Consider the following 12125-nt stretch of genomic DNA (forward strand, 5'->3'; position numbering starts at 1 on the left):
ACGGTGGAACCTGCCAGCAACGAAGTGATACCAAATCGCAATAACAACAGAGGCAGGCAATTGGTCGACGCGGAAGACGTCTCCGAAGAAAGGTTACCAACGAACACTAGATTTCCACCTAGGTGCGTGTTTCGTGCGAAACCTTAACCATCGTCCCTTTCCTTTCCATTTTTCCTCCGCGCTGCTATTCGAGTAATAAATATAGCTACAAACTCGTACGACAACAGATCACGATCGAATCACAACACGGCGACCACGGAGCCTTCTAGAACCCGCGGGAATCGTCCTAGACCTGGTCTAGACCTCGTTGACTCGAGCAGTTTTCGAACGCATCAAGAGGGTCCGGAGTTTCCTCAGGTTCTACCTAAGGGACCCGTCAGATTTCTCGGTGTTACTCCGAACGAGGACAATGGAGAAGAGAGAGCGACAGCTAGAGGACGCGGCAAACCACAAAGGGTCCAAGAACCTGCTCCTGTAGAAGAGCTGGTCGAGGACGTGCCCGTTCCCACGACTAGGAGGAGACCGATCACCACACTGTCGCCTCAAGTAATTATTGCACCGTTTCATTTCTGTTTTTTCTTTAATATTAATGCTACAACTCGTAAAGATAGAATTCGTAAAAATTATCCGTTGAGCGTATCCGGAACAGCTGTGCGATCATATTTCCTTGCAGACCGAAGGCGAAGCAGTCAGAGGATCCTCGCGCGGCAGCGGAGAGAAAGAAGAGCAAACAGAAGAAACGTCTTCGCCAACAGAGAAGAGCAGAGACAAACAACCATCCTTGGAGAAGCAAGAATACGAAGACTCGGATTCTTCTTCAACGACCTCGGCAAGCACCGCTTCAACTGCCATGGAAGATCCAACCACAGAGTATCCATCTTCGATGGACAAAGTGGCGCTCGACTTGTACGCTTTCGTGCAACAGGGTCAAAACAATTTGGTGGACGCGCCTAGCAGCGAAGCTACCGATTCTTCGTCAGACGAATCGACGATCTCTAACGAGGAAGCTACTACCGATCTGGCAGCTGTGACGGAAATGTCCGCCACCACGGTGACCCTGGAACCTACGACGATCACCACTACGGCGTCGCCCACCGAACCGATGACTACTACGGCTGCTACAACTACTACCGTTAGTACCACCACGACTACTACGACTACGACGACCGAACCTCCTACTACTACAACTACTCAGGCACCTGCTGGCAGGGGAAAGTTCAGGAGGCCAGGAATAGGGGGAACTACAGGTTCCAGAAATAGGTAGGAAAAGATTTTAAACAAAGGATTTTTGTACGACGATCTGATTCCTTAAGGTTGCGATTAACATTGGGAAAAATCGTCGAATATGAATATAATCGTCTTTGAATATTAATGGAAATTAAAATGTGAAATTTATGGTATCGTGCGCGAGTCACTCGCAAGCGGAAGACAATTTTCTTTGCTGGATTCAGATTCAACAGCGTCTTATTTCCTTCTCCAGATTCAAATCCAACGGAGGCGGAAGTACGACAACCACCGAAGCTCCGGCGGAACCAACGCCGCGTACACGAAACCGCTTCGGAGGAAACGGTTCGAACGGCGGTGGTTTCAAGAGAAACCGTCCTGGACAAAAACAAGCGTCAGTGGAAGAGGACGCAGTGCAGAAAGAGAGTTCCAGCTCAGTGCACGCGGAACGTCCTTCCTCCAGTACTCGTAGCAGATTTCGTGGCACTGGATCCACGAGATCCGTCTCGTCGACGACACCAGCCACGTCGAATGGTGGGTCGACCGCCACCTCCAATGGACCGTCAGGAATATCAAGACCGTCTTTCAATAAATTAAACATCAATCGGCGACGTGGAAGACCGACTACGAATGCTCCAAACGCTAGCGAAGAGAGCCAAGAGTCGACTCGCTCGGAAACAGTGAAGGAAACCGCGCAGGAATCTGTTACGGCTGCGCCAAAGTCTACTGTTCGTGGACGACTTCCGGCCACAGGAGTCAGACCAGTCATTAAACCAGGGGCGAGGATAAATCTGAGAACCAAACCGGGTCATTCGACGACCACTACGACTACCACGCCGCTGCCTGCAGATAAAGAGGAAGAATCGTCTATCGACGAGCCAGCGGGAGAGGGAACCGAAGAGGAGACTCATGAGGTGAGTTTTAAGGGGCCTACACACACGATCGATGATACACAGCGCAGCAGCAGAGACATCCGACGGTTTTTAAGTCTGCCTCCGTCTGCAACCTTCTCTTTGCTGGCGTCGACTGCATACGACGGTAGTTTAAATCCTTAGCTAGTTTATTTTAGGTTCTTTTGTTTCGAAGGATCACCAAAAATTCCTAAACACTCTTCCAATAGTCAGAAGTTTCATAATAAAACACAGAAATAAAGCAGTAGTTTTTATCGCTACGCTTTTACAGTACAGAAAAATGTAAGAAAAAGTACGGAAAAACCCGGTGTAGAGTTAAAATGAAAAAGCATTGTACCCAGAAGGAAACGTGAAGATTTATAGTTTCATAGCGGTACACAATGCCGATTCCGTGAAAAATTAACGAAACTACTCGTCGGTGATGTTATATTTGGGAAATATTCATACAGTGTCTTGAACAGTTTGGTAGACTTGGTTAAGGTTGCAATTTTGGGCGTTCGATGAACCTTTACTCAAATTTACCATCGCGGATGTTTACCGGTACAAATGTGGGTACTGCAAGAGGCTACAAGTAGTAGCGGCGATAGAATGGTCGAGATGCCTATGACAACGAATCCATGGTCCACGGGATGACGAGTGCCAACGTAATACACGATTCGGATAACTCTCTCGATAACTCAATCAGCAATTCGCCTAACGACTAACTGACTAACTAACTAACTGACTAACTGACTAACTGGCTAACTGACTAACTGACTAGCTGACTACCTGACTAGCTGACTAACTGACTAGCTGACTAGCTGACTAACTGACTAACTAACTAACTAACTAACTAACTAACTAACTAACTAACTAACTAACTAACTAACTAACTAACTAACTAACTAACTCGTAATCCAAATGAAACTGCCCTTATACAGTTCTTTTCCCACTCCTTGTGTCAATCTCTGTTTCTGAAGAGAGCTGCACAACTATTTTCTACTTCCGTTATTACACGTCCCTCCCGTGACCGTGGGTACGTTCGGTGACTATTATGTTACCTCGAGTCCAAACCCATCGTCATGAACCTTAACTGCCCCCATAACTATTTCTTCGTTTATTGCTTAAATATCCTTGTCATAAACATCTGGATTGGGGCATTGGGGTTTTCCGAACACTCTAAAGAAAGGTCTGGATGTCCTTTCATCTCCGACATACATTTTCTATAGTATTCTTTTTTTTATTTATTTATTTATTAAAATTACAATTAATTCTCGCGTTGAGAATTTTCAGTAATTCTATAGTATTCTGCAACGTTGAATTATGCTGCCGTTGGCGAGAAAATCGTAAGATACCTTGTGAACACTGTTCGTAAACACGTTTGCCTGAATGTCCCTCGGTCAATCTTCTCTCTGCACTTCGCTTTCACCAAATGCCCTTTCGCAAAATGTCACATGCCGTGCATGCTTTGACACTAATTCGCCTCTGTTTCTCGTCTTTCGAGTGCCAGTTGCGTACGACGAATGCCTTGCATCGTTCTGGTCGTCAATTTCAGTCAACTAATTTCATGTTCAATTATTCTTGCACGTTGGAAAAAGCTACGAGCGTCGGTCTGTAATTCAACAGTCGATGCACGATACACCACGAAAATGTTGGTTATGGCTATGCTATAGCGATTCGTGAAAATCTTCCAACGCTTGTGCGTTGTACTGTTAACAATTTCTCCATTCGCTCAAAATATTTCCTTCTTCAGGCACCGGCAGAGACCAGCCCGCCGCCAACGCGTTCCACCACTGTGAACCCCCTAAACAAACTGCGAAATCGAAACAGACTACAAGTACATCCAAAAACGACTACCAGAGCGCCAGTGTCGTTAGCATCGAGAAGATCGCCGTTGTTACCACGTCGCAAGGTAACCGAGGCACCAGTTGCCCAATCTAGCCAGGAGGAAGCGTCCGAGGAAGCAGACAGTTCCAGCGAAACAGAGGCGACCGAAGCCACATCGGCTGAAACGAGCACAGCAGCGAGCACAAAACACGAGGAAACCAGAGGACTCGGTGGACTTTTGGCTCCCAGGCGCAGGATAACGCCGCGACGACCTGGACAAATCATCTCGCGGGAGTAACAATGAATAATTAAACGAACGATCCTACCTATCCATCGAGCCGTTTCTATTCCTCGTCGTAGTCGGAATCGAGAAGGATCAAAGTCACTTGAAAACGCGATCAATTACGAATCTGAGGGGAGGCCGACAGAGAAGCTCTTATCGCGAAAATTAACGCGAGAATTCGAGAAGAAAAGGCTTAAGATAGTAAAGACCGCCATCGTTCCTGAATTTTCAGTATTCGTGTCATTTTTCAGCTCGAATTTCGTAGGAGAAAAGGGAAATTCTGTCGCGTTAGTTTATCTCGATCGAACGACAATCTCGAAAATTGCTGACGAGGCGAGGGACCATCCCCCGGGTGTAAATCGCAAATTTTGAGGAAAATTATGTATAATGACGTAGTTGTGGAAAAAAATATTTGACATGTTTTTTTTGTCATGCGTATAGAGCGAACGTATGAATTAGACGGTGGATGTAAGTACGTACATGATGAAAACCGTTTCCGGTTTTCACTGAGAGAATTTTCACTGAATGTGCGCGCACGAATATCACGCGACCGCTATTGAACATAATAACGCGATTTCTTATCTTTATTTAATAAATAAACGCGATTCTCGTAGAAAGATATCGTCAGATGCACTTTGCTAAAGCGATACGTGGTCGCATTCGACTCCACACTTTTAGAACGATATACAACTCGCGTCGTATCGTAAGACAATGTTTCTGTAATTACAATGTTCCATGATACGCTGTAAATATGATATTGCAATTAAAGATATGTAAACCCAAATATATCACTCTGTTCCCTTACTCCATGAAAAAGTTCTTTTTTCTTTTTTTTTATTTATTTACATTTTACAATTTGTCCGGTAGGACATTTGGTAAAATATTATAGCTTAGTGGTATAATAATATAACATGTGGATGGCTATCCCCAGTGGGATACCATCTTCGAATTTGATTGATTTATTTCTTTAGTGTGGTGAGTGTTTGTATGTTAGGTTATGTCCTTTGTAAGATCTGTTTGGTGCCATGGAAAAGTGGTTTCATAAATGGGGCTTCAAAATTAACGAAAAAAATCCTCACATGTAACCTTCACGCTCCGAAAACAAACCTGCCTCCAGGTCACCATCGACAACACAATAATACCTAGCAAGGACTCAGTAAGATATCTGGGCATGACCCTGGACAGGAGACTAACTTGGAAAAATCACATCTCAGATAAAACGAAGCAACTAAAGGACAAACTAAAAAAATTCTATGGGCTCACAGGCCGACGCTCCAAATTAAACATACAGAATAAAATTACCCTCTACAAGACTGTAATAAAACCTGTCTGGACCTACGGAATCCAATTATGGGGAATAGCAAGTAACTCCAACATTGAAATACTTCAACGCTTCCAATCGAAAACGCTAAGATCCCTAATTGATGCACCCTGGTATGTTACCAACGAAACAATACACCGCGACCTCAAGATACCCACAGTCAAAGAGGAAATAGCAACATATAGCGACAGATATAGCAAAAGAGTCAACAAACACCGAAACACCCTAATCACTGGACTACTTGATACGACGGACCAGATCCGCAGGCTGAAGAGACACTACCCGCTAGACCTAAACGATAGATTCAATTAGTTATTTAAATTAAGTGTTGGAATACAACGATATCAATCGCATGCAGATAAGGTGATTGATCGTACGGATTCTTCCGTTCGTTGCCCAGCGCCATCCCCACTAGCGTGCGTTCGTGAGATGCACCACGGCAGTTAGCACGTGCATGCTTTTTCAAAAAACGCCGGAAGAAACGTGAGGATATGGATGGAACATTCTAGATGGGCACGTCGAGAAGCTACTAGAAGGTTCTGTGCCACATGTGACGCCACACAGACACCCACACAGGTCACACTCATTACTGCATAAAGAGTGGGGCTCTAAATCTTTTCAAGGGCCATGGGTCACTAAGCCAGTTAGTCTGTGAATAACTAGCCAACTGTCTACATTCCAGAACGCACATTTATAATTCGTGTAACAATTGTTTAATAAATATCACATTGTATTATTTCAACACAAACATTGTGTCTTCCACAGAATATTAATCCTAATTCCAAGATTAAATTCTAACATTAAGTAATATTTACTTATTTATAATACTTACGTACAAATTATACTTATCTATAATAAGTATTAACTTATTATAAATAATTAGCCATGTTACTGCGCCACGCCAGAAAAATTACTGAAAATTCTCAACGCGAGAATTGATTGTAATTTTAATAAATATTAAAACAAAAAAAACTCTGTTCCCTTTTTACTTTTCACTTTGCATCGTAAGTTCTCTAAAAGAAGTTTTAAGGAGAACCAAACCTGAAAATATAATTTACATTAAATCTTAAACTATCAGTTCGAGGCATATGAAGCGACGTTTAGTCGAGATTTGTCGCTGTTCACATCCCAAGTTTCAAATTTTCAACGTGTTACTTAACGTAATATATATTTTTATATGTACGTATAATAATAGAAAATAACAAATAAACAATCCCAGCGGCTTTTAGAATATGTCGTATATGTGTGATGCGTGGATTAATATGTTAGGGTTAATATGTAAGTATTAAAATATAAGTACACATCTGGTTTGTACCCCCAACGTCTATGTATACATTCTATGGCTAAATAAGAAGTCTAAAGCAGAATCGATAAGTGTTAATATAGAAATCGTTTTTATCAACTGTGCAACAGGAAATAGCGTGAATATGCTTTCTAGAATCAACGTGTGGTTCGTGACTAGCAGAACAAGGTGGACTACAAATAGAAGGAAAATTCAGTAAAGATGGTGATAGACGGGGAAGTGGTCGAATGTTTCGAACAACTAGATATCTAAATTAGCAGTAAATAATCGTTCGTGTTCCAGTCAACATGTGAGTGGGGATTCATGAGTTTGCAGACGATAGTAATAAACACGTGTCAATTTGGAAAGCGGGACAAAAATCGGCAAAAACGAAGGTACGACAGGATGCTTTGTTTATGGAGATCAGCTGTGTTACCAAACATTCCTATCGCTTTCGATGCAGCGTCTACGACGCTTCTATTTTCGTCGAATAAAGGTCAGCCAAAAGCATAGATAAAAGCGATGCTTGATGCACAAACAATACATCGTAATTTAACCACATTATTGATAATCTCGCAAAATCGGATCTTGAATTTCATTTTAAAAAAATATTGAAAAAGTCGAATGCATCCTCTTATTGGAAAACGAATCGAGTTTTCTATTGCGCGTTCATCGATCGTTCAATTTTTCATTTTTCTTAGTCCAAAGAACTAAACTGTTATTGTTACATATGTATGTATGCGTCACGTTTTTAATTTCTCAATATCATCAACCACGCGAATAGTATTTTAATAATTTAACACAATGTTAACTTTGACCGTATGCTTGCAAAGAACTTAAACCGAAATGTAATGGTTAAGGATACATCTTGGAAAATATTCACTTTGTGCTTATACTTGCAAAGAAATTGCATGAGAGTATAGTGGTTAAAAAATATTTTTTTTTATGTGTTAACACATTCTTTGACACAAAGGATGACCAATTGATTGAGAAACATTGATGCGATCTTCAGATAAGAGTATAATTGTTAAAATGTAAACAAAGAAACAATACGCTAGCTTTGTTCCTTTTGATATTTATATATATATATATATGTAATAATAGAAATGAAATACAATAAGGAAACTAATAGGCTGATATAAATGCATTTTCTGTCGCATTAACAAGTTCATTTGGTGGGTGGCTTACATTTTAGATGCTTGTGGAGCAACCGTTGACCGGTAGTTAATTAATCTTAATGACATGTGAGAATGAAACGAGAAACTGTCATTACCTGTGTAGAGCCAAACCGACGAGCAAAAACGGTAAGGTTGTGACTTTTAGGTAGTTAGTAATCCATTATCCATTACTTTTATTTCTATCCTCTCAAAACCATAAGAGAATACATTACAATCAATGTATTTTCTGTACCAAGTACAAATTTTTGATTAATTCTATGTGTACTAGTCTTCTTATAAAATTGAATTAATTTATTGAAAAAATAAATCTGTATGTACCATGTATCTAGATGACGACGGTATTGGATGGCAGCTACCAACGTATGGAGCCATACGATGGGGAAGAAGAGGATGGAGAAGACGATGATGAACACGAGGAAACACCTCAGGAATCTGGTGTTATGATACACGTAGTACCAGAAGGAAATAAAGCTAGATGGAACCATATTGAAGATCTAGATTCTTTTTTTACAAGAATGTACCACTACCATCAAAAACATGGATTCGCTTGTATGATACTCCAAGAAGCACTTGAACTAGGACAATTCATTTTCGTAGTTACTTTTTCAACTTTTCTCTTTCATTGCATCGATTACTCCGTATTGTTCAAGTGAGATTTGCTTAACAATATCAATACGATAAATAGAAACATAAGTGAGAAACTCGACTAATAAGTTTAATATATTTCCAGGAACAAGCCCCAAACATCGCACAAAACGTCGATAAGCGACGTGATTTTACCAACGAGCGAATGTGTAGCATCTATGGGTCTGGTTACTTGGATCTGTATTTTAGTAGCCGCGATTTTTTGGATTTTACGATTAGTAAAAGTTTTGTATCATTGCACGCAGTTTTGGGACATAAAGTTATTCTTTAATACCGCGTTGAAAATTGAAGACTGCGATTTGGACAATCTCACCTGGCACGAGGTACAAAAGCGAGTAAGAGAAGTGCAAAAAGAGCAGGAAATGTGCATACACAAAAGAGAGCTTACGGAATTAGATATATACCATAGAATATTAAGATTTAAAAATTATATGGTGGCTATGATCAATAAATCCTTGTTACCCGTTCGACTTAAAATCCCTGTTATAGGAGAAATTATTTTCATGACAAGAGGATTGAAATACAATATGGAGCTACTATTGTTTTGTAAGATTCTATATACTTAGATATTTATTAATTAAAAATAATATATGTATAAAAATAAAAATATAAATTGTTTCCACACAGGGGGACCATGGTCTCCGTTTGAAAACAACTGGCATCTCAAAGAAGACTATAAAAAGTTAAACAAAAGACAAGAACTTGCAAGAGCACTATCTAAACATATTTTATGGGTTGGAATAGTGAATTTTCTACTTTGCCCGTTAATTTTACTCTGGCAGATACTCTATTCGTTTTTTAACTACGGCGAGGTGAGTACACGGTTTGATTCAAGATAAATCTCTTGCTCGATATATATATTTCGTCTCGTAGAAATAATCTTATTGGAAAATATTTCTGTCTCGAACAGATCATCAAGCGAGAGCCAGGAACTTTAGGTACAAGAATGTGGTCTTTATACGGCCGGTTATACCTCCGTCATTTCAACGAACTTGATCACGAATTGAATGCCCGTCTAAATCGCGCATACCGTCCAGCTTCGAAATACATGAGCATATTTACATCCCCCATTATGACTGTTATCGCGAAAAACGTTGCTTTCGTAGCTGGAAGTATATTAGCAGTTTTATTAATATTAACTGTATACGATGAGGATGTACTTACGGTGGAGCACGTGTTGACTACCATGACCATATTGGGTGCTATGGTCGCAGGAGCAAGGGCGTTTATACCGGATGAGAATTTAGTTTGGTGTCCAGAGACTCTCTTAACTGCCGTCTTGGCCCATACACATTACAGACCGGATAGTTGGCGAGGTCACGCTCATACTCAAACCACGAGAGCAGAAGTAGCACAACTATTTCAATATCGTGCAGTTCATCTCTTAGAAGAATTAATTTCCCCTCTGCTTACGCCATTTATTCTGTGCTTTCGGATGAGACAACGGGCCTTGGATATTGTGGACTTCTATCGTAATTTCACGATCGAAGTTACAGGCGTCGGGGACGTTTGCAGTTTTGCACAAATGGATGTGCGCAAACATGGCAATCCAACGTGGCAAACGGTAACTCGAAGTCCTGTCATAGATCAGACTGGTAGATACGATGTTAACCAGTACGCCATAGATCCGGAAAAACTTCAAATTCCTGTATCGGATCAATATACGCAAGCAGAAGACGGGAAAACCGAATTGTCCCTTATTCATTTCACCTTAACGAATCCCGAGTGGAAACCACCGAGTCACGCTGAGAATTTCGTCGCAGCTTTAAGAGAAAGAGTGAAGAAAGAAGTGCAAGGTGGTATACACGGTGAAATTAATCCCCTTTTGGCAAGCTTGAACAGTTTATCTAGCTTGGAACCGGGTGTAAGTGTTTAATGCGTCTCTATTCGAAATCAAAACGATGTAGAATTTAATTTGTCCAATCGTTTCAGTACAATGACATAGTATCGAACATAATTCGGAGCACAATGGTAAATCAGCCAGGTGGGCTAAGCACGAGTAATATGTTCTTGAACCAACCTGGTACCTCGACGGTTTCTGCCGCTGGGGATGAACTGTTAAATGTGAAATCAGACATTTTGCCGCATGCCGTTCAATGTGGTTTAAGCAAAGCCGAAGGGCCCGTACACAATGAAAAAGGATTTCTGTATGGTTTGCAACAAGGAATTTCGAATCAGTCCCTAGGCGCCTCTGTTTTTGTATCAAGCCATGAGTTATCCACTGATTTATCTGTACCGGTGGAGTTAATCGCTGCCGATATGTCTCTGTCTACATTGTACCTGCATGAACTTCACTATAGACAAGTATGTTTTCCAGCTGTATTTTTGAATGGCGCCAGTGACCGATTGAAATAAAATTTGCTGAATCACTGGTGTCATTTGTTATTAGAATAAAATGCTTTGTAAGAAACATTGAATATCAATATTGATATATGTACATTCATATATGAACTATATTTATATAGAAAAATTAAGTGTCGGATTAAATAATCTATCAACTGCAGGTTCGAAGGAGGGGCTATCAAGAAATGGCTGCTAGAAGCATATGGCAACGAAGCCCTGTTCAAGAGCTTGCTACGCTTCCTGAAGTTAGACAAGAGAGAGCACCCTTGCTCTTACATCAAGATTCTTCTATAAGAAACAATAGAGAATTTAAATATAACGTGAACACTCATTTAGGTAGCATCTGAATCATTCGTGCAGTGATATCGCCACTTTTAACAGAATAAAATATTTTCATTCGCTTAACGATGCGATGTCCTCGTGATTTATTTTATAGCAAGAGAATAGCTAGAACGTTTAAGAATCTGTGTTATCGATGTAAATACAATATCGAAATATTCCTTGACTAGACTCTCGTTTAGGAAGTGAAACGATCTCGAATGCCTATTTTAATCTATTCGAAGGCCTACGCGTGTGTACATTTTGCGCATCAAATTACGAATGATACGCTTCCCAAAATTGTGTTAGGTTGTTGCGTTATACAACATGAAGAACTAATCGGGTTTCCCACGTCGAAATTTTTGTGAGAAAAATTCATTACTTGTATACATATTGCAACAGACAAAAAAGCTTTTTCTTTTTTTTTTAAGTAAATGCAATTATAAAGATACGAATCTTTTGTATGTATGCGTGTGCGCGCGCGCGCATGTGTGTGTCTGTGTGTGGTAAGATCAGCTCTAGTTTTCAATGCCACGATTCTCTAGTCATATGAAATGAATCACACGCCATAGCATAAAGAATTATTTATTTCTTAAAATGTAGTTACTCGATAAACACGATGGCTGAACGTTAACGGCTACAGCATGCGAGAAATCGCTTATACACTGTATATATACTCGTATTCGAGCATCTCCTTAATACTGTCACAGAGTGCAGCTAAAATACGAACATTTACGTTTCACAAACTGGCAGGTTGTCACGAGGTATAAATTTAGAAGCGGCTTTAACTCGTGTTTATTCTTCGTTATGTGTA

The 12125-nt window shown here is 40.5% G+C and overlaps 2 protein-coding genes across 4 annotated transcripts; both read left to right on the forward strand.

Moving 5' to 3' along the window:
• Positions 1 to 3: 3 nt before the first annotated feature.
• LOC117240642 (mucin-5AC-like) lies at positions 4 to 5014 on the forward strand (the record flags this gene model as incomplete). Its single annotated transcript, XM_033506658.1, has 5 exons — positions 4 to 122; positions 228 to 546; positions 674 to 1260; positions 1481 to 2138; positions 3868 to 5014. Coding segments are annotated over 5 exons (2055 nt in total), but the record flags the coding sequence as incomplete, so codon positions are not given.
• Positions 5015 to 6985: 1971 nt separating this feature from the next.
• Positions 6986 to 11615, forward strand: LOC117240652 (autophagy-related protein 9A). 3 transcript variants are annotated; one of them, XM_033506675.1, is made up of 9 exons: positions 6986 to 7222; positions 8023 to 8131; positions 8335 to 8654; positions 8736 to 9196; positions 9278 to 9462; positions 9561 to 10514; positions 10583 to 10954; positions 11155 to 11487; positions 11523 to 11615. In XM_033506675.1, the coding sequence occupies exons 2-8, from the start codon at positions 8078 to 8080 to the stop codon at positions 11338 to 11340; spliced, it is 2532 nt and encodes an 843-aa protein (XP_033362566.1). In that variant the 5' UTR covers positions 6986 to 7222; positions 8023 to 8077; the 3' UTR covers positions 11341 to 11487; positions 11523 to 11615. The 3 variants fall into 3 exon arrangements, with proteins under 3 accessions (XP_033362566.1, XP_033362567.1, XP_033362568.1); XM_033506676.1 differs by lacking the exon at positions 8023 to 8131 and having other exon boundaries at positions 7004 to 7323; XM_033506677.1 differs by lacking the exon at positions 8023 to 8131 and having other exon boundaries at positions 7004 to 7222.
• The last annotated feature ends 510 nt before the right edge of the window (positions 11616 to 12125 follow it).

This window comes from Bombus vosnesenskii, unplaced genomic scaffold (genome assembly GCF_011952255.1).
Source record: "Bombus vosnesenskii isolate JDL3184/JDL3185 unplaced genomic scaffold, Bvos_JDL3184-5_v1.1 scf7180000014824, whole genome shotgun sequence".
NCBI classification, from domain to species: domain Eukaryota; kingdom Metazoa; phylum Arthropoda; class Insecta; order Hymenoptera; family Apidae; genus Bombus; species Bombus vosnesenskii.